The sequence below is a fragment of the Kogia breviceps genome, chromosome 9 (genome assembly GCF_026419965.1).
Source record: "Kogia breviceps isolate mKogBre1 chromosome 9, mKogBre1 haplotype 1, whole genome shotgun sequence".
Lineage (NCBI taxonomy): Eukaryota > Metazoa > Chordata > Mammalia > Artiodactyla > Physeteridae > Kogia > Kogia breviceps.
In genome coordinates, this window is record NC_081318.1 from 28,446,140 (window position 1) to 28,469,540 (window position 23,401).

The 23,401-nt window shown below is 37.1% G+C and overlaps 1 protein-coding gene across 7 annotated transcripts in view; it reads left to right on the forward strand.

Moving 5' to 3' along the window:
• The window catches only part of CADPS2 (calcium dependent secretion activator 2), a 544,229-nt gene that overhangs the window by 389,510 nt on the left and 131,318 nt on the right, over positions 1-23,401 (forward strand). For all 7 annotated transcript variants that reach the window (XM_059073595.2, XM_067042266.1, XM_059073599.2 and 4 more), the window contains exons 14-15: positions 11,583-11,684; positions 21,495-21,558. In XM_059073595.2, coding sequence (XP_058929578.1) covers positions 11,583-11,684; positions 21,495-21,558 — 166 coding nt within the window. The remainder of the gene's footprint in view (positions 1-11,582; positions 11,685-21,494; positions 21,559-23,401) is intronic.

Genomic DNA, 23,401 nt, shown 5'->3' on the forward strand with positions numbered 1-23,401 from the left:
GAGTATAAGCCGGTAAGTGCTCTCTTAAGAAGCAGTTTTGTGATATGTATCAAATGCCTGAAAATGTCATCTCATTTGTCTTAGCTCAGGCTACCATAACAAAATACCATAGACTAGGTGGGTTAAACAACAGAAATTTATTTTCTAACAGTTCTGGAGACTAGAGTCTGGGCGCCAGTGTGGTTGGGCTTTGAGGAGGACTCTTTTCCTAGCTTGTAGATGACTCCCTTCTCTCTATGTTCTTACAGAAGAGAGAGAAAAAGATCTTACTCTTCCTCTTCTAACAAAGCCACCAATCCTATCAGATTGGTGTCCTAGCCCTATGACCCCATTCTACCTTAAGTACTTCCTAAAAGCCCTGTCTCCAAACACAGTAACATTGGGGGTTGGGACTTCAACATATGAACTTTTAGGGAAATACAGTTTGATCCATAGTACCATTTAACCTAACAATATACTTTCAGGAATTTATCCCAAGGAAACAATCAGAGATGGGTTAAAAATATTTAGTGTAAGATTGGTTATCGATAGCAGCAGTGTTTATGGTAGGAAAAAAATGGAAAAAGTCTAAATTTCTACTAATAGAATATTGGATTAATATATTATGGTGCTAAAGACTGTCATACAGAGTGAAGTTAGTCAGAGTCACTCTATATGATACCGTATAATATCACTTATATGTGGAATCTAGAAATATGGTACAGATGAACTTATTTGCAAAGCAGAAATAGAGACACAGATGTAGAGAACAAACATATGGATACCAAGGGGGAAAGTGGGGGTGGGATGAACTGGGAGATTGGGATTGACATATATACACTACTATGTATAAAATAGTTAACTAATGAGAACCTACTGTATAGCACAGGGAACTCTACTCAGTGCTTTGTGGTGACCTAAATGGGAAGGAAATCCAAAAAAGAGGGGATATATGTATACGTATACATACTGTATACTGACTCACTTTGCTGTACAGCACAAACTGACATAACATTGTAAAGCAGCTATACTCCAATATAAATTTTTTTTAAAGTACATGATACATCCATATAATGAAATATCATTCTTCCATTAAAAAGCATATATTAGAATATTTAAATGATGTGAGAAAATGTTTATACTTCATTAAAAGAATCAAATTATACATTAGAATGTGCAATATATGTATAGATTTATAGAAAGAAGGCTGGATTATATTTATAAAATGTTATTACCAGTTATTTCTGATTGGGGCATTTAAGAAAACTTTTGTCTTTGTATTTTTCTGAATTCTCCTCCCAAATTATGATGTGTATATAGTTCTTTAATAAAAAAAGTTATTTAAAAAAATAATATTAGGTATTAGGCAGAGATGATACTTATATCAGAGAACACTATCAACCTTAATTCTCTTTGTTTTTAAAATTCTCCTGATATTTTATTTTTCTTGAGCTCTAGAATTTTGTGCAGTATTGATTTTAGTTGGTTCCAGGAGAGGACAGTTATGAGACACCTTGATACCTGTCCTTGACCTGCCTGTCCATCATTACGTCACCACAAAAACTAAGTCACAAGATCACGTATCTTCATAGTGTCAGATTCCTGCCTTTGTTGTTGTTGTTGAAGTATCTAAAACCTCCAAAGAAAATAGAATACAGTTGGAAATTCAAATATGGAAAGGATCAGGAGGGAGGAGGGTTTGGAAAAAGAGAATATGATTTTAAAATTTCATTTCCGAGATATTTTCTCCTAGAAAATCTGTTTCTTCTATTTCAATGCATGTATAGGGGTAGAATTAATTTCTTCTTCTGAATATTTGAAAATTTCAGGGGAAGTAAAAGGACACTGTTTATATATTATATGACCATCCAAATGATACATCATTTTGTTTGAAACAATTGGAGGTGTTATAGATTTGAGAACAAAAATGAGAGATTATTGTTTTCTCCCTCATCTTCCACCATTTCTTATTTTCCTGTGTGCTGTGTCTTCCTCTTTTTTTTTTTTTTTATTCTGTTCACAAATGAATATTGGTGGGAAATACACGGAGTGCAAAGTGACTTTTACCTGCTGTGCTGTAGGCGGAATTGACAATTCAGAAATACCACCCTCTAAGTGTCTCTCCCCTTCTCACTCTCTCTGGAGGAAGCTAAGATGTTATACATCCCTCATCAGAGAGGGCAGGTGAAAAGAAGCCTATAAGAAACTCAAAAGCACCACGAACTTTGTCATTTGCCCACTCATTGCTTGCAAAATATCTTTTACCACAAACCACCAAACTGCCAGGACAAGCAAACCTACCTGAGGAGTTGGGGGAGGGAGGGAGTATGAGGCGGGAAGGTAAATGAAATCTCATCAATTTATAGGACTTTTCTATATGTTAACTGCTGGTGTATTTATTCAACCCACAGACTTCCCAAGCACTCTGTTCCAGGCGGTATGTCTACTCCTAGAGATTATAAAGCGAAAGGCACATTTATCCTTCGAGTATCTAGAAGCTGTCCCACTGGTAAAAGTGATTAAGAAAATACCATAGGGCTTCCCTGGTGGCGCAGTGGTTGAGAGTCCGCCTGCCGATGCAGGGGACACGGGTTCGTACCCCGGTCCGGGAAGATCCCACATGCCGCAGAGCGGCTGGGCCCGTGAGCCATGGCCGCTGAGCCTGCACGTCCGGAGTCTGTGCTCCGCAACGGGAGAGGCCACAACAGTGAGAGGCCCACGTACAACAAAAAAAAAAAAAAAAGAGAGAAAAAAAAGAAAAGAACCATAGAAAATGTTATAGTTTTCACTGAGTAATAGAACAAATGCTCATCAGCACTAAATAGTGCTTTTTAAGTGGGAATTGTAGGGAGATACCATGATTAAATAATTCTCGGATGTGCTATTAAACCCATTTCTTCACTGTCAGCCTTCTCAGACCTCACTGTTGCACTAAGAACCTCCAACAAGGTCTCATGATTCCTGGTGTTCAAAAAAAAAAAAAATACATGGGGTGTTTCACCCTTTTTGTTGGAGTGTATCACAGAACCATTACTCCTTAAAATATGTTGGCAGCCAGTAAATCGTCTGTACCTAAATTCACCCAGATGAAATGGATGTTAACCATGCCAGAATTAGTCTGTATTAGTCTTATGGGCCTCTGAAATGTTGTATGATACAGAAAAACACATGAACTCTCTACTGTCGAACCAAGGGAAGTGAAGTTACTGGGTATGTCCACATCAGAACATTTAGGCAGATCCCCTCCTTGATATTTTCTCTTCTGCTCAAATACCCAGCTCTGCAACCCAGTTGTGTACTCTTCTCCTCATATCTTTCTTGAAATACAGTGGAATCATCATTTCCCTTCATGGAAACTATTCTCTGAACTACCCCAAAAGCCATCAGAGATCACGGGAAATGGATGGGTAATACTGTACATCCGTCTTGTTCCGGAGTTGTCTTTTCATAACATCTTCCTCACTTTAGAGCTTATGTTGTACTCATTACAGAAGGAATTGGTAATCATGACAAGATGTCACGTATACAGAAAGGATTCTGTTTGCTTTAAAATACCTAATATGCCAGATTGATGAATAGCACAAATTATAAAATCCCTTAGTTCATGGAGGAATTGAGTAAAATTAATTTGTACAGGCCTTAATATGTATAGGAACTATTTTTTTGAGGAATCCGCCTTTCATAAAAGGTGTTCTCTTTGTGCTTGGGTGTGTGCATGTGCACACGTGATGGTTTCTGTGAAAACAGAATATGACCCATAGGCAGATGTAAGATCAGTCTATTAAGTATGAATCAGTGGCAGAAAGTTGTGTTGTATGATCCTGTTTTTTAAGAATGTTTCAAGTATAATTAACATAGACTCAACTGCATGTGGTGTTCAATTGCTTATTATGTAATACCAGAAGGAAGTTCTGTGTCATAGCTCGTTTGACAGTATCTATAATTAAAAGAAGTGTACTTGCTTTATAACTTGTTCATATCTTAAATTTATTTCACAGAACTCTCTTTTTATTAAGATCATGTAACTTCTGTAACTACAGGCCTCAGGAAAAAATGAAAATGTTAACTCTTGGTACACGAACATACACTTCCTTCCCATTGGAACCACTTTAATGTAATAATATAATAATATAGGCATAGAGTTAAACCCCAGTTAACATTCAAATCAGAAAACTGGTCTTCTTTGTTAGAATTTTAAATAACCACATTTTAACATCATCTTTTTATCAATGTCAAAGAGGCATTATTATTTTTGCTTTTACTGTCTCAGGAAAACTATTCTTGAGGTTAAAACCAATTCATTTCATTAATAATTAAAATGGCAGGTAAACACTAAAAATCTTCTGCTAAGTGTAAATACATGCTAATTTTTTGTTAGAGATCTTTTTACTCAGAATTCTTAAGTATAATTCCTGCTCTAGCTTGCTTTTCAAAAAATCTTCTATTTTACCTACTGTTATGTAATAAAAATTTTCCAAATAATTCATGCCATATTAATACTAATAAGTAATAATATTATGTGATATTACTAATTCATGAATTCTTATAATCATATATAACTGATACTTTTTATTCTATATAGCACTCATTCATTTCTTTAGCATTTATATATTGACTATTAACTGTATGCCAGCTACTGTTCTATGCACTAGGAGTACAGCACAAGGAGACAGACAATAAACAAATAAATATATCACATGTTGGACGATGGCAATATATACAACGGCAAGTAATACAGAGGCCTGTGGAAATGGGAGATTACACTCTTACACCAGATGGTTAGAGATAACCTCGCTAATCCTGAGTCATGTTGGTAGAGATAAGAAGGAAGTGACCATACAAATTGTGAATTTTTTTGTTCTAGTTCTGTGAAAAATGCCAGTGGTAATTTGATAGGGATTGCATTGAATCTGTAGATTGCTTTGGTAGTAGAGTCATTTTCACAATGTTGATTCTTCCAATCCAAGAACATGGTATATCTCTCCAACTATTTGTATCATCTTTAATTTCTTTCATCAGTGTCTTCTAATTTTCTGCATACAGGTCTTTTGTCTCTTTAGGTAGGTTTATTCCTAGATATTTTATTCTTTTTGTTGCACTGGTAAATAGGAGTGTTTTCTTAATTTCACTTTCAGATTTTTCATCATTAGTTTATAAGAATGCCAGAGATTTCTGTGCATTAATTTTGTATCCTGCTACTTTGCCAAATTCATTGATTAGCTCTAGTAGTTTTCTGGTAGCATCTTTGGGATTCTCTATGTATAGTATCATGTCATCTGCAAACAGTGACAACTTTACTTCTTCTTTTCCGATTTGGATTCCTTTTATTTCTTTTTCTTCTCTGATTACTGTGGCTAAAAATTCCAAAACTATGTTGAATAATAGTGGTGAGAGTGGGCATCCTTGTCTTATTCCTGATCTTAGAGGAAATGGTTTCAGTTTTTCACCAGTGAGGAGGATGTTGGCTGTGGGTTTGTCATATATGGCCTTTATTATGTTGAGGAAAGTTCCCTCTGTGCCTACTTTCTGCAGGGTTTTTATCATAAATGGGTATTGAATTTTGTCAAAAGCTTTCTCTGCAGCTGTTGAGATGATCATATGGTTTTTCTCCTTCAATTTGTTAATATGGTGTATCACATTGATTGATTTGCGAATATTGAAGAATCCTTGCATTCCTGGAATAAAACCCACTTGATCATGGTGTATGATCATTTTAATGTGCCGTTGGATTCTGTTTGTTAGTATTTTGTTGAGGATTTTTGCATTTATGTTCATCAGTGATATTGGCCTGTAGTTTTCTTTCTTTGTGACATCTTTGTCTCATTTTGGTATCAGGGTGATGGTGGCCTCATAGAATGAGTTTGGGAGTGTTCCTCCCTCTGCTATATTTTGGAAGAGTTTGAGAAGGATAGGTGTTAGCTCTTCTCTAAATGTTTGATAGAATTCACCTGTGAAGCCATCTGGACCTGGGCTTTTGTTTGTTGGAAGATTTTTAATCACGGTTTCAATTTCAGTGCTTGCGATTGGTCTGTTCATATTTTCTATTTCTTCCTGGTTCAGTCTCGGCATACCCCGAATAGTCAAAGCAATATTGAGAACGAAAAATGGAGCTGGAGGAATCAGGGTCCCTGACTTTACACTATACTGCAAAGCTACAGTAATCAAGACAGTATGGTACTGGCACAAAAACAGACATATAGATAAGTGGAACAGGATAGAAAGCCCAGAGACAAACCCACGCACATATGGTCACCTTATCTTTGATAAAGGAGGCAAGAATATACAGTGGAGAAAAGACAACCTCTTCAATAAGTGGTGCTGGGAAAACTGGACAGCTACATGTAAAAGTATGAAATTAGAACACTCCCTAACACCATACACAAAAATAAACTCAAAATGGATTAAAGACCTAAATGTAAGGCCAGACACTATCAGACTACTAGAGGAAAACATAGGCAGAACACTCTATGACATAAATCACAGCAAGATCCTTTTTGACCCACCTCCTAGAGAAATGGAAATAAAAACAAAAATAAACAAATAGGACCTAATGAAACTTAAAAGTTTTTGCACAGCAAAGGAAACCATAAACAAGACCAAAAGACAACCCTCAGAATGGGAGAAAATATTTGCAAATGAAGCAACTGACAAAGGATTAATCTCCAAAGTTTACAAGCAGCTCATGCAGCTCAATAACAAAAAAACAAACAACCCAATCAAAAAATGGGCAGAAGACAACCTAAATAGACATTTCTCCAAAGAATATATACAGATTGCCAACAAACACATGAAAGAATGCTCAACATCATTAATCATTAGAGAAATGCAAGTCAAAACTACAATGAGATATCATCTCACACCGGTCAGAATGTCCATCATCAAAAAATCTAGAAACAGTAAATGCTGGAGACGGTGTAGAGAAAAGGGGACACTCTTGCACTGCTGGTGGGAATGTAAATTGATACAACCATTATGGAGAACAGTATGTGGAGGTTCCTTAAAAAACTGCAAATAGAACTACCATACAACCCACCAATCCCACTACTGGGCATACACCCTGAGAAAACCATAATTCAGAAAGAGTCATGTACCAAAATGTTCATTGCAGCTCGATTTACAATAGCCAGGACATGAAAGCAACCTAAGTGTCCATCATCGGATGAATGTATAAAGAAGATGTGGCACATATATACAATGGAATATTACTCAGCCATAAAAGGAAACTAAATTGAGTTATTTGTAGTGAGGTGGATGGACTCGAGTCTGTCATTCAGAGTGAAGTAAGTCAGAAAGAGAAAGACAAATACTGTTGCTAACACATATATGTATGGAATCTAAGAAGAAAAAAAAAGCATGAAGAACCTAGGAGTAAGACAGGAATAAAGACACAGACCTACTAGAGAATGGACTTGAGGATATGGGGAGGGGGAAGGGTAAGCTGTGACAAAGTGAGAGAGTGGCATGTACATATATACACTACCAAACGTAAAATAGATAGCTAGTGGGAAGCAGCCACATAGCACAGGGATATCAGCTCGGTGCTTTGTGACCACCTAGAGGGGTGGCATAGGGAGGGTGGGAGGGAGGGAGACGCAAGAGGGAAAAGATATGGGAACATATATATATATATGTATAGCTGATTCACTTTGTTGTAAAGCAGAAACTAACACACCATTGTAAAGCAATTATACTCTAATAAAGATGTTAAAATGAATGAATGAATGAATGAATAAATAAAAAGAAGGAAGTGAGTGAGCAAGCCATGTGTGTGCATAGGGAAAGGCTCCTGGGCAGTGGAAGCTGCACATGCAAAGGCCCTGAGGCAGATCATGCTTCCTATGTTTGAAGACTAGCTAGGAGACCAGCATGGCTAGAGTGGAGGACTTGCCATGAGGGGGCAGAGGAAATCAGAGTGGGCTTTGGCTTTTACAATGAGTGTTACCACTATAGGGATATGACTCACACTTGAAAATGGCTCACAGTAGCGTGTAGCCAACACTCTGACAAAGAAAAGACTGGAGGAGAGAGAGACCAAAGAGGCTACATCCATACTCAGGGAAGAGCTGATGATGACCGGAACCAGGGGAGCAGCAGAAGTGGTCAAGTTCTAAATATTTTTTGAACATATAGCTGACAAATTATTATAAACTGAGCTTATAAAACTATTATACTTTGAATCTCTGTTATCCTGAGTCTACTAGGCAAATGTTCATCAAATGTAACTGGTTTAAATATCTCTCAGGGATTCTGCAAGTACCTGTATCATAATGCACGAAAGAGCAGATTTTAGGATTTCCTTTGTTAAGGTCTTTTTTAACTGAATCACTGATTCAGTGGTAGGTATTTTAAACTGTATTGGTATTTAAGCTCTCTGCCTTATACAAGTAACATAGAAAATGTGTGATGTGAGGAAGTGTATTTAAAATAGTTCCACCATTGTTGCTTCTCAAATATAGCTTCCATTTTTTTATTAGGGATTTTTCGTATTCTTGATTTTCTCTTAAAACACAGAGGAAAGACAATAAGGCATGGGCACTGAGAGCCTCTGATTTGGAATGCAAGAGACCTAGATTCAAGTCCAGGCTTCTGTCCTTACAAGCTGTGTGACCTTGCAGAAGTCACCTAACCTCCCTGAGGTTCAACAACCTCCTCTCTTGGGGACTAGAGAAAGGATTGCTGTGGGCATCCTATGGTGTTATATGTATAAAACAGAACAGTACGAGGCACGTTGATAATTGCTGTGTTTGTTTTAATAGCAACCATGACAAGATACTGATGACACGGAAGTATTTGCATTTACTAGGAAGAATAATTTTAGAAGGAGCTGTTACTTTTAGGCTTGACTGCAGCAAAGTTGCCCTTTAGCCTCAATAATTTAGATATAGAAGGCCACTTCATATACCTAATATAGTCTGTTATACACATTAAAATAACGATATGTGAATAAGGGCAAGTCCAAAATATAAAATGTATTTAACGTGTCAGCTGTATATGTAATTTAGTAATAAGCTCAGTGAAGTGACAGCCCTTCACTGTGTATAAGTCTTTATCTCGGTGAAAGTGACACGAGTGACATTCCCCCCAGCTGACTTTTCTCGCTCTTCATCGACTGAACCCCTGGCCTCATTCAGTCAGGTAGGCGATGTGCCCCAGCAAAGTTTCATATGACCCACCAATGTACTCTGTCACTGTGGATTACAGTCTCCTTTGACAGTTGAAACAAACAGTAAAATTCACTCAAATATAATTGTGTGGCATCTGTCAGAGCGCAAGGCCAAAGGACCATGTCAATCATCAGAACAATAAAGAGAAGTTCTTTGCTCTTTTTCATCGAGTTTGCATAGGTGTATTTAGTGAATGGACCACTTGCAACTTTATGGTATGGGATGTTTTGCTGTCTTTGTAATAGCATAATGTAGTTATAGTTTTTGTCTGCCCAAATTCCCAAATTAATGATTTAGATAGAACTATCCAATTCAACTTTTGTGATCATTGGCAATAGTTATGCTTAGGTTACAGTCTGGGTTTTGTGCTATTATTTGCTTGGTAGGACTTGAAGTGATATGTGAAAAAAAATCCATTGTTAAATTATTCTAAAACATTGGGGTTAGTTGATAGTTCATTGCTCTAGAATTTAAAATCAGACTTTCTTTTTTCCTTCCTAAAAATTTTGAACAACCAAATATTTTGCCCTTAGTTTTTCTGCAGTTAACATTCAAACTGAATTTTGATGGATCAGAATGAAATGTAATTGTAAGTAATATTTTCAAAGCATAAATTCAAGCAGGATTCAAGTTTCTGAAATAAATTATTTACTTTGTTTTAGAAAAAAATTCTCAGATTTAAATGATGCTTTTTTTTTCTGGGAAAAATGATGCTTTGATATGAATAAAAGGTCTTTAAGCCAGTATGATTCAGGTATAACTTTAGAATTAATTGCTTTTATCCTGACTAGTTTACAAGCATCAAAAATGCACACACACACACACACACACACACACACACACACACACACACGTATAGATGTCTAGGTAAAAAACAGTGGGAAGAGCAAATAAAAATCTTGTTGGGAAGGTTATTTTAAATACCCATTTTTTTCATAATCCTCACTTGAATCTATTTTATACATAAACATTAAAAATTAGTAAGTTCAAATGATAAATCTTTGGAAACTAAAACAATCTTTAGAAAAATAAGTTAATTTGAGAAGATATGATTGGTGTTACAAAATGCAAAAGATTCATTTTGTTGAAATATATAAATATTTAAAGTAAATGTGAAGTTAAAGTATCTTTTTCTCTGTTTTAACAGTGAAATTCATATATTCAAAATTTTAGATGACTGCTGTACTACCAGATACTTAAATTGATAGAGAATAAATTCTGAATCCCTATTAGATATATTTTATGTTTTCAATCCTAATCTTAGTGAAAGAAGACTTCTGTTCAGTCTTTGTTGCTACTTTTTTTTTTTTTTTGGTTGCATTGGTTCTTTGTTGCTGCACACGGACTTTCTCTAGTTGTGGCGAGCAGAGGCTCCTCTTCGTCTCAATGCGCGGGCTTCTCGTTGCCGTGGCTTCTCTTGTTGCGAAGCACGGGCTCCAGGCACACAGGCTTCAGTAATTGCAACACACGGGCTCAGTAGTTGCGGCTCGTGGGCCCTAGAGCACATGGGCTTCAGTAGTTGCGGCTTGCAGGCTCTTAAGTGCAGGCTCAGTAGTTGTGGTGCACGGGCTTAGTTGCTCTGTGGCGTCTGGGATCATCCCAGACCAGGGATCGAACCCGTGTCCCCTGCATTGGCAGGAGGATTCTTAACCACTGCACCACCAGGGAAGTCCCTGTTACTACTTTTAAAGGTACTACTTTATCTATAAAGTTGATACTTTATTTCATAGGCATATTTGGTTAAGCACAAAAATCTTGAAACATAGGTGGTCTTTCTTCTCTGTATGTTTTTATTCAAGTATTCATGTTTCATTTATATTTAAACAGAAAAACAGAGCAGTAAACCACTGCATGAATCCAAAATGTCTGTTCCTTACAACAATTAAAATTAAATCTCCAGTTTCACATTAGCTTAATTTTTATTTGGAAGAGAAGGAGTTAAGACATTTTAGCTTACGTTCAGTATAATTTTTATAATAATTCCATTCAGGATATTTAATTGGTCAAATGTTTTGTATCGCTATAAAACACTTTTCACTGCCATTCTCAAGGACTAGTCATTGTTTTCTGTAGATCTGAAAAATATTTATTGTAATCCTTTACCTTGAAGGCTGTCTAAAAGAGAATAATTCTGTTCCATTCATTCCAGGTCGAAATATGAAGCAAATGGCTATAAATATCTCCAATAAATTTCCAGTGTAGACACAAGTAGTATGTATACTGTGAACCAATATGCATTTTCCTTAATTATTTGGATTTTTCAGGGAAATAGAAAGATATAAAATATATAAAAGTAAATGTTCAAGGGACTTCCCTGTTGGTCCAGTGGGTAAGACTCCACTCTCCCAGTGCAGCCAAAATAAATAATAAATAAATAAATACTTTTTTAAAAAGGTAAATGTTCTATCACAATAAATTACTGACTTTTTTTTTTTCCAGGCCTGATGGAATCGGAACTATTTCAATGGAAGAAAAAGAGAAGTTTGAGGAGATAAAGGAAAGACTGTCTTTCCTTTTAGAGAATCAGATAAGCCATTTCAGGTATATACTCCATTAGTACAAGTGTTTGTTTCTTTAATCCACTCAACCCCCTGATCCCCTACAAATGTTTATTATGCCTTTATGCTACTGCTCAAGCGCAATCAGTAGCTTCTCCTCCATTGCCTGCAAGGTATGACCCGCATTCCTAGGTCTGCTTTCTGCTTCTCAGCCTGCCTTCAGTTTGCACTACTCATTCAGTAGGCCCCACCCTTTGCAATATCCTTTCCACTGGCCCTCTTGCTAGCCCGGTGCAGTTCTCAGCCTTGCATAGCCTCTTCCCCCAGCTCTGGGGGCTTTTCCTCCCTCTCACTGCATAGCCAGGCAAGGAGACTCTCAAGCCCCACCTTCACAGGGGAGACTTTTTCATTTATTCCAGCAGAGAGTGGAAAAGCTGAAGTCTTCTTAGCATTCATCAACATGTGTACTGTGCCCTGGTCACCTATCATACAGTCCTTGGTTATCCTTTTATTTACATTCTGTGAGAACAAGGACCACAGTGCGTCTAGCACAGTTTCTTTGCCAAAAAAATTAAGTATTGATACTAAGAAGCATTTGCAGGCTGAAGGATAAATATCTTGATAATATTGTTTTCCCCTGATTACAGTTAGCTTAGTAGAACCTAATGGTTAAAAACAGAAATATACCGTTTTCTATCAGTCTCATCATTAGATCCTATTAAATGTTGCCATGTCAGTGTATTGCATCTTATAGCATATCTGTCATGTTGCAGGTATGTCATTTTGTGTGAACTTACTGCAAAACAAATTCAGTTAATATTCCCCCTCAACAGTTTGAAAACACTGTTGTTTAACCATTTGAATAGAGTATGGCTGCTCTGGGCCTCAGTTTCCTTATTTGTAATATGAAAAACTTAGACTCTGATTTTAAAATGATACTGAAGGAAAAAATTATCATAGGCTATACTATCCATCTGTTTCTCTGCATTGGTGTTTTCATCTGGGGCTGGTACCACCACCTAAAGGTAAGTGAATGAGGGAGGATTTTCTCTGTCATGATAACTGGGCATAGGGGCAGTCATTTAGTGCTGGATTCAGAAATGCTATGCATGGAACAGTCTCACATTGGAGAACTGTCCTTCCCCAAAGGCCAATCAATTCATATTAGGAAACACATCTGCAGAGGATTGTTTCTGCATTTGCTGTTAAGAGTATTGTCTTTTAGGTTGTGTAGAGACCCTTATATTTATTGTGTTTGTCATTTAATGAAAGTCAGTATATGATTTTCCTGTTTTTGACATTATTGAGACAGAGCCGATCATTCAGTTGACTATATACATCAGTAACTATAAGTCTCTATGGTTATTTGTAGTAGTGCTTTCATGTGCAAGTAACAAATCCTACCTCAAACTGGTTTAAACAAATAAATGGATATGTTCACTTACATGCAGGTCTCAGATGGGGTGGACTTTAAGACAGGCTGAATTTAGTAGCCGTAGCTCCATTTCTTTGTAATTCTCACACGGCTCTTCTCCTTCATGGGGTGGCTTTATCCCCAGATGGGTAACAAGACCACAGAATTCCTTGGCCTCACATCCATACATGCCAGAGTTGAAAGGGAAGGTAATAGAGGCTGTCTCTTTCTGTGATTCTCTCTTAAGATGAAAGCTTTTCTTAGAAGATCCTAGCAAACCAGCCCTCATATCTCATTTGCCCTAGATAGGTGATAGGCCCAGTCCTGAACCAAAGCCAGGAGCCAGAGGAAGCCCACGTACTACATTGTCCACATCATTTATTGTATTAGTATTCTCTCTCTTACACTTTTGTTTCTCTATTTCTCTTAATTATGTCTGTAAAGATGTACGCTAGAATTCTTTTTCGTTTTTATTTCTTTGATGTACTATAAAGAACTAAACTAAACTGGTCTAGACATTTTAGGCTAACTTTTATATTCCCTTTTGATATTTGTAGAGTTTGTATAAATTTTACCAGTTTTATTTTTCCTGAGTCCATAGAAAACTGGATAAGAGGAAACGGGATTAAAATAAAACAGAGGAAATTTTAGGTATCCGTATAGGCAAATTTAGAAAAATGTTTAAATTGTCCATGAAGATCTTCCTAAGGATTCTACCAAATGATCTTCCGTAGCCACTTACATTAAAATTTAGAAAGAACATAAATTACTTATCAACTCACACTAAATAAGTAACCAGAGTACTATTAATAACTCTTGTATAGGAATTTATTTATTCAGGCCCAGCTGCATTTCAGAAATGGATTTCAAAGATACAGGTAAAATAATAAGGCAAACTAAATTAAACATAAATGAGGAACTTCTGGTTAAAGACAGCAGATTAAATGCATGTCTGTCTCAGTTTCTTCACAGAACCGAACCAAAACAACAGAACAGTATTTTTCAGAAGACATAAACCCACAAGGACAGCAAGAGTAAGAGGGAAAAAAATGGAAAATATAAGTTAAAAATGTGGAAGTTAGATGGATGGATGGTATCTAATTTAGCCACCCAGGAAAAACTGGATCATAAACAGGCAGTGGGGAATACAGAGAAGCAATCTGATTTATGTCATACAATCACCAGAACGTTTGGAATTGCCAGTTGTAAGCCCTCCTGGAAATTAAGAGTAAAGGATGATTTGTTGTAAATCTGCTTAAGACACACTTAGATCCCCAGATCTCCTTTCCACCTCATCAGCCAGGCCGCTGCCCCTCCCCTTCCCTGGAAGAGCACTGCTGGTTTATTCCCTGGAAAGGGTAAAATTAGAGGGTACCTGGGCTGAGGTAGAGGAGGGAAGGAAACGTCAGGCACAGTTGGAGTTCAGGATTACACAGAAACATGGGGATTAGATAAATGGTTATTCTGAAATCTGAGAATCACAGCCTTCTCCTCCCAGCTCACACACTTGACACCCAAAATGCTGGCAGGCAGGCAGGCAGGTTTACCCAAGAGAAAATACCTAAAGCTGTGGAAAAGAAAAACTCCCAACGAAACAGCCCAGCTCTCTTGCCCTTCAGCAAAGACCACAGTCTGCACGTACCCACCTAGGTGCATATAGCTTCTGTTCAGTTTTTTTTTTTTTTTTTTTTTTTTTTTTTGTGGTATGCGTGCCTCACTGTTGTGGCCTCTCCCGTTGCGGAGCACAGGCTCCGGACACGCAGGCTCAGCGGCCATGGCTCACGGGCCCAGTTGCTCCACAGCATGTGGGATCTTCCCAGACCGGGGCACGAACCCGTGTCCCCTGAATCGGCAGGCGGATTCTCAACCACTGCGCCACCAGGGAAGCCCTGTTCAGTTTTTTAATAACGCAATTTTGAAAATAATCTGATAGCCAAAGGTAAGGCATCAGATAGTTGAGGAAAGTATTTACTGTGGTAGACAGAGCCCAAACACGTAATACAAAAAAGGAACTTGGGGAAAAAAGAAAGATTATGTGGGAAGAAGGAAATGGTGGAGGGGGTGGTGGGAATCTATTATTAATATGCTTGGAAATTTGAGAAAATAGAGCATCCATAAAACAAAAACTAGATGTTGCTTAAAAAAAGAAAAAGAAAAAATCTTAGGGAAAAAAAATTAGAACTCTTAGAAATTGATGCAAATGACACAAATACGTACACACTATTGAGAGATTAAGTTAATGAAACCTTCCAGAAAGTACAGGGTGGAGGGTGGGAGGGATAGGAAAATCGGAGTTCAGTTGGCCTTTCTTATCCTTGGGTTTCACATCCCTGGCCAGATCATTGTGGATTGGTTGAATCTGCAGATATACAGGACCAACTGTACTACCCCATTTTATATAAGGGACTTGAGTATCGGTGGATTTTAGGATCCATGGGGGTCCTGGAACCAATTCCCCACAGATACTAAGGGGCAACTGTACAAAGATAGGAAAAATGAAGGATCTGCTTAGGAGTTTCATCATCATAAATAGTAGGAATTCCAGAAACAGTTAAGGTTGAAGATAGGAAATTATCAATAAAGTTATTCAAAACAGTTTTCCAGAATTAAAAGACATAAGTGTTCAGATTAAGAGAGCCCATTGAGTACCAGGCACAATGGATTAAAACAGATACTCATTAGAGTGCATTTTTATGAATTTTCACAATCTTGGAGATAAAAGGGAGAATGCTGAAATACAAAGAATCAAGAATCAGAATGACTTCTCAACATTGATTTATTCTACAGTAATTTACTGAATGCCTACTATGTGTCGGGAAGTGAACAAAATTTTTAAAAAGATCCTTTTCTTCTGCAGCTTTCATTTTGATGTGAGGAGCAGTACTGATATCCAGAAAACAATGCATCAGTGGCTTCACAATTTTGAGGAAAGATTATTTCCAACCTAGAATTCTACACTAGTAAACGTCTCCATTAAGGGTAATGGTAGAATAATGATATTTTCAGGCATACTGGACATCAAAAGATGTGCTTCCCATATTCCCTTTCTGGGGAATGCAATTTACCAAGACAAAGGGGAAAACAAAGAGGGAGAGTTAAGATCCCTGCAACAGGAAATCAACATGAGAGAGGAGGGAATCTTCGTAGTGGTAGCTAATAGAGACCCCAAAGTGGCAATTGAGCCTAGAGAGGAAATAGTTCTGACCAGAGCAGGTCAGAAAATTCTTCAAGTAGATCAAATTGACAAAACACTGAGATATTTTAACATATTGAGAGAAGTTTCACCCACTTGGAATAGAGTTTGGAATTGTATTAGTTGTGTTAGAGCTTGGAATTGTATTAGATTAAGTAGATAATAAAAAGAAATTAAAACAAAGACAAATATAGCAAAGTAGTAACAAAATAGTGACACTAGAAAGTAATCATATTAGATACATTTCAGTTATTTAGGACATTTATGTAATTAATGTAGATACTGAATTTTGGTCTAACACACAAAAGTGATGTAACTGCATTAAGGGTAGGAGGAACAGAAATTATGTCTAGGGTGGTGGAAAGTGGTCTTAAAAAAAAAAGCAACTTATGTCAAAGATGGAGTAATGGAATGATATTTACCCTCCCACCTCAAACAATTTTTTAAAGACAAAATATGTAGGAAAAAAATGCTTTTCAAGATATTAAACATAAGACAATAACAGTACTTCTTGAGAGATGGAAAACAGTGGATAAGCCCTTTAATTGCCCCAGCTTACTGACAGCACAATGTTTCTAGATCATGGTCCAGGGAGGAGGAATCTAGGTGGATCCCTGTGGACACCCTGAATTGAGGAGACAGAGCTGAGAGTCCATGGAGGGTAAGGCAGCCAGAGTTTTCAACTCAAAGTTCTAAAGGAGAGAGCAAAGAGACCTACAAGTAATATTTGCTGAGGGTCCTCCTGGAGTCTTCAACTAAGTATTGATCTGTGCATGGATGTGAGGAAACTATTCAAAGTTGGGCAAAGAACTATGTGAAAGAATTACAGGGGTTTCTTTACACAGGGCTAAGAGTAATTCCAGTTTTCAATATCTAGAGTGGAAACCTAATTCATGAGCATCAGGTAGAATATAGAAGGTTTTGCCTCAGTAGTGGAAAAAAATTAGCCCTAGAATAAACACTGTCATGGTCTCTCCTAATGAGGCTTAAAACCAAGATTTATATGAATCAAACTATTTTCAAGTAATTTAACTGCATTCCAGAACAAAATTCAAGAATATTTAAAGAAATACAAAAGTGTTCAGCCTCCAAGAAGGTAAAATAACAATGTCTAGCATCCAGTCAAAAATTTCTAGGCATACAAAGGAGTAGTAAAATACGACCAATGAAGAGAATAAAAACAAGCAAAAGTGAAAATGACAGGGAAGATAGAATTAGTAAATGATAGTATCAAAATAATTATTACCACATGTCATAGTTTAACCTGTTAAGGGCATCATGGAAAATCTACAACTAACATCATACTTAATAGTAAAAAAGTTGGAAAGGCTGAATGTTTTCCACCTACAGTCAAAGACAAGGCAAGACTATCTACTCAAAAATCAATAATCAAGGTAGTGTAGTACAGAGAGTCCAGTAATAGACACACATACATCTGGTCAATTGATTTTCAACAAATGTACAGGTAATTTGCAAAGTATACTTTATTCAACAAGTGGTGCTGGAACTATTGGATATCCAAATGTAAAATAAAAACCTGGATCCATACCTCACACCTGATCCAAAATTTAACTCAAGATGGATAGACATAGAAAACAGAAAATCTCTGTGTCCTTGGACTAAGCACAGATGCTTAAATAAAACACCAAAATCGTGATTCATAAATGGAAAAATATTACTTCCAACTTCATCAACATTAAGAACTTTTTGATCTTCCCAAAGACATTATAAGGGAATCTCAGAATGGGAGAAAATATTTTCACAGTACATATCCCACAAAAGATTTCTATCTAGAATATATAAATTTATTTATTTATTTTTTGGCCACACTGCATAACTTGCAGGATCTCAGGTCCCCGACTAGGGATTGAACCTGGGCCGCAGCAGTTAAAGCCCAGAATCCTAACCAGTAGGCCACCAGGGAACTCCCTATAAATAACTCTTAAAACAATAAGAAATAAAACAGCCCAATAAAAAGTTGTTTTGACAGATATTTCGCTAAAGATATATAAGATGGTGAAAAGGCATATGAAAAGATGCTCAACATCATTACTCTTTAGGGAAACATAAACTAAAGGCACAGTGATTGTTAGGAATATAAAATGGTACAACTCATTTTGTAAAATAGTTTGCAGTTTTTAAAAATTACGTATGACCCAACTATTCCACTCTTAGGTATTTCCCCAAGAGAAATGGAAGCATACATCCACACAAAGACTTTAATATGAATATTTATACCAGCATTATTCATAATAGCCCAAATATGAAGACAAGTCAGATGACCATCAACAAGGAATGGATTAAAAAAATGTATTAGAATACTTCTGAGAAATGTAAAGGAATGAATTGTTGATACATTGCAATAGCATGAAAGAATATCAAAACAGCTATGCTGGGCTTCCCTGGTGGCGCAGTGGTTGAGAGTCCTCCTGCCGTGGCAGGGGACGCGTGTTCGTGCCCCGGTCCGGGAAGATCCCACATGCCGCGGTGCGGCTGGGCCCGTGAGCCATGGCCGCTGAGCCTGCGTGTCCGGAGCCTGTGCTCCGCAACGGGAGAGGCCACAACAGTGAGAGGCCCGCGTACCGCTAAAAACAAAAACAAACAAAAAAAACAAACAAAAAACAAAAAAAACAGCTACGCTGAGAGAAATCAGACCCAAAAAAGTACAATGCTGTATGATTCCTCTTATATTAAATTATAGAAAATACAAACTAATCTAAATGACAGTAAATCAGTAGTTGCCTGGGCCCAAGTCAGGAGGAATCATTTGAGGGGCTTGAATATGTATATTGCCTTGATTGTAGTGATGGTTTCACAGGTGTATACGTATGTCAAAATTTATCAAAATGTATACTTTAAATATGTGTAGTTCATTGTATGCCACTTACATCTCTAAATCTATTTTTTTTTAAAAGCTAAGAACTTCTCTTCCATAGTGGGAAGTAGGATAATATCCAAAACTGGAAAATCAAGAATTTGAAATATTATCATGTAGGTTAGAGATATGACATTTAAATACCAAAAGAATCAGCTAAAAGTTAAAAACATTTTTTTCTCGAGAAATTACTTGGGAAATGGGGGTGGAACTGACATAAAGGATTTATGTTTTTCATAAAAATCCCCTTAGGAAAAGTTTCAGGCTATGTGCATCTATAACTTTGATAAAAACAGATACTGTATTTAAAATTTTAATTTAAAATTCAAAGAAAACCAGTTTATCATTGGACAGGTCTATGCAGGCTCATTTATCTGTGTAATTAATTGGCTAAAGTGAAAATCAGCCTAACTTTGATTTATTCAGATTAGGTATTAAACTTGGTTGAATTTTATTTGCTAATTGAGTGTTTTTCACTTTGCTTAGCTATTACAGAGCTATTAAAGTGGTAAAAACCCAAAATATTTATCCTGAAAGGCAGAACAAAATGATTTCCTTCTTTTAAAACTTGTTTTGTGAAGATTAATTAAGCTTCTGTGTAGTTATTTTCTGTATTTTATTGATTCGGGATTAGTTGTAAATGTGTTGAATTATTTACACATCACGGGCAGCTAATGCTAATTCAGAGCGTACCCAGTGGGACCTCAGAGCCCTGAAATGCTAAATGTAATCTGGGGATCAGTAACATTCCATTCATAAAATGTGTCACCCATAGCTTAATGGAAATAAACAATAGGAAAGACAATGGGTGGATTATGCAGAAACACTGAAAAGATTTAAGCAGGAGGAGGGGCTACAAGAACCCAATTTGTGTTTTATTTAAACGTGGATTAAGGTTTATGGTATACAAAATGACTAAAGCTACTTTACTAATTTGCTAATGCTCTAAAAAGCACCACTGTGCAGGAAAAACTCTTATCAAAATAAATTGGTCATGGTTTTTTTATGTATGGGCGGGGGAGGTAGTAGGGGGGAGGAGGCATAGAGGCAAGGTTAAGTGAAGGAGAATTTTAACAGTAAATGGAATGATAAACAGTACTCCGAAGAAAAATGTGAGTGGCTAGATTTATATGACACTTATTTGCATTTATCTGACGTGAATGGAAGTTTTACAAAACTAAAAGCTACTCCGAATATAAATTCAACTACTGCTTTGTGAGGAATCTATCTTTCTCTTTCTCTTTCAAATTAGGTCCAGTAAAGTTTCTCTTTAAAATTTGGTCCTGTAAAAGAAGTTGAGCTTAAACTACATGTGCTTTTGAGGGAAACCTCTTCAAATTACAGTGTGGAAAAAAAGAATTTCTTTGTAATTATATCTTAGAAAATATGTCTACTTAGTCCTTGGATAATGGCAAAAGACATGGAAATAAGTAAACTTTTCAGGTTATTAGTTGGAAGATGTCTAAGAGCAAAATGGCAGTCCACGACAGCCCAGCTGCCTGTGTAGCCCTTGATCTTGGGGCTGAGGCAGCGGTCAGGGAGGCTTTGCTGAACCCGGTTGACCAAGCGAGGCCACACCCGCAGGATGAAGTGGTCCTGACATTCTGTACTCTCTAAGTGGAAAGTGACCTGAAGAGGGACCCTCTTGTAAAGAGCAGTAAACCTGTCACCACCATGTGGCAGCTAACTTTTGAGGGGCCTACTCATCCTCCCAGCTCTGACCCTGATTTCAGAATACCTGCCCTCCAGTTGTTGATGTGTATTAGGAATACTTGGGACTAGAAATCCTTTGGATAAATGACTGCGGGCATTAGAGCTGCAGAAGGTTTATGTGGGGGGATGGGGAGGTTGGAGAGCTAGACACCAGCAGAGACAGGCAAATGTAAGGACGGGGCGGGGCGGGGGGGGGGGGGTAGCCGGAACCTTGTTTCTCCTAGAAGTTACGTATGCAGTGTGTGTTTCCATCTTAAATCGCACATAAATATAGGAGGAAATGGGGGGAATCGTTTCATTTTATCATAGAGCTTGAATAACAACACCCTAAACAAGAAATTAGTAGGAAATGCGTTTTAAGTTTCTCTTTACTTATAGGACCCTAGAGATTCCTTTTTGATTACTGTATTTTTGTACATGTATCATCGAAACTTGAGAACCTTTTTCATCACAGTTTATACCTTTACTGTTTAAGACATTTAAATCAAGGGACTAGGTAAATTTCAGCATTTAAAAATTCCCTGCATGGGTCGATGCCCTTTTAACCACTTTTTACAAATGTTCTCCAATAACACCAAGTTATAGAAGAGGGAATTATTTAGCAGTCTTGGATATTAAATGTTTGACTTTCTTGTTCCTCCTTTTTTTTTTTTTAAAGATACTGTTTTCCCTTTGGACGACCTGAAGGTGCACTGAAAGCTACACTTTCATTACTTGAAAGGGTATGTTTTGAACATTGCTTTGTAAGTACTGTTTGCATTCTCAGTGGCTGTGTATTTTAGTGTTGAACTAGGCAGATGGTCCCGTTCCTCCTGAGTGTGGTATCACCTGGGTCTGTTGCATTTCATCAGTTTCTCGCTTTTTCTTGCTGCATTCAAATTCTTCTATATCCTGCTTTTTCTCTCCAAAGCCTTTCTGAAGCCTACCACTGCTATCCTATGCCGAGTTAAGGTTAAAGTTATTGTCTTTTTGGAAGTATCCATTTTTCCCACCTCTTTTTTTCCCCTCCTTATTTCAGATAAGTACAGTTATCTGTTTTTCAGACTTCACAGTTGTCTTTTATTATCCCCCTGACTTATTTGTACTTCTGTCTGTCATATCCCTCATACCTATAATAATTTAACATTTAACGTTCACAAACATAATTTCTTTCATTCTAAGTTTATCTCAGAATTTATTTCAGTTCAATTTGTGTCACTTTGAAAGAATTCATGAATTACAGAAATTGATGATTATAGAAGTCATGAAATTATAGAAATATACAAAAAGTAAATAGCAAATAAGGTGTTATACCCACGCTAGAAATCATTTATTAATGAAAGTCTATTCTCCACTGCTGTTTTTGTGGCAGATTAGGTATAAAGGGAGGGGGGTGGGAGGGAGGTCCAAGAGGGAGGGGATATATGTATACATATAGCTGTTTCACTTCGTTGTACAGCAGAAACTAGTACGACATTGTAAAGCAACTCTACCCCAAACTATACCCCAATTTCAAAAAAAGGGGAAGTATACTTTCACCTGTCTATAAAACTATTCACATGCTATTTGGAAGCTAACAGCTTAAGTAATGTGCACAAGTTTTATTCCTTATCTGTATTAAAAAGAATATCTAGGGATCATCTCTATCCCTTGATTTGATTATTCCGGTCCTGATTTGTTGACTTTAAGCACTTGGCTCTTGTTGATTTTTCTGCCCAAGGAATTCCAGATAACATATTATTTATTCGCACCTCTGAAAAGCAAAAAGGGGAGACATTGTTCAGTGATTTAAGGATTTGGGAGAGGAGGGCTAGAACTGATGACTAAAGCGAGATCTTTGGATTATAGATTGGTTTTATCTATATATCCCTGTCTTATCCTTGATTACTGTGAATGGTGTGATAGAGATATTGTCATAATTATGTTTTATTAGAATTTTTATAATATTAAAAGCTGCACGTAACTCAGGCTTTTCAGTTTTCATTTCATCCTATCCATTAAGGTATGATCAATGAGATAAAAATCCTTAAAGGCAGCTTTGCTTTTGGGAACGGCATCCCATCCTGGGTACCTAGTACAGCCTCTCTATGTGCTGGTTTCCATGGCAGAGCTCCCATCCTCCCCACAGCAGGGAAGAGTTAGTAACAGAAGAGATGCCCTCGTGCCCTGTACTGACAGGTGGCAGGATGAACAGTGACCTTTATTCCAGTTACAGTAACTAATCATGTCTCTTGCTGAATTGAAAGAGAAATGGTAAGGGCTATTTCTTCATTTTCACGTCTCTGTACTTACTGAGATCTTAGAAAAATAAAATCTACACGTGAATTCTTGATACAAATGGTGTCTTGGAAGAACTTGGGGCGGAAGCATGAAACACAAATTGTGCGTCTCCATTTTTTGGACTTGCTAGCCCTTTATCTGCACTTCTCCAGGAAAGGGGATTTAGTTTCCCCACACACACTTCAAATGAAGTGTCCAGCTCCTAGATACTGTGCAATATTGCCTGACTTCAACCCTAGACTCACCTCTGTAATAGATATAGACATTCTAATTTTAACAGCTATTTCTATTATTTGAAAGTTTGAC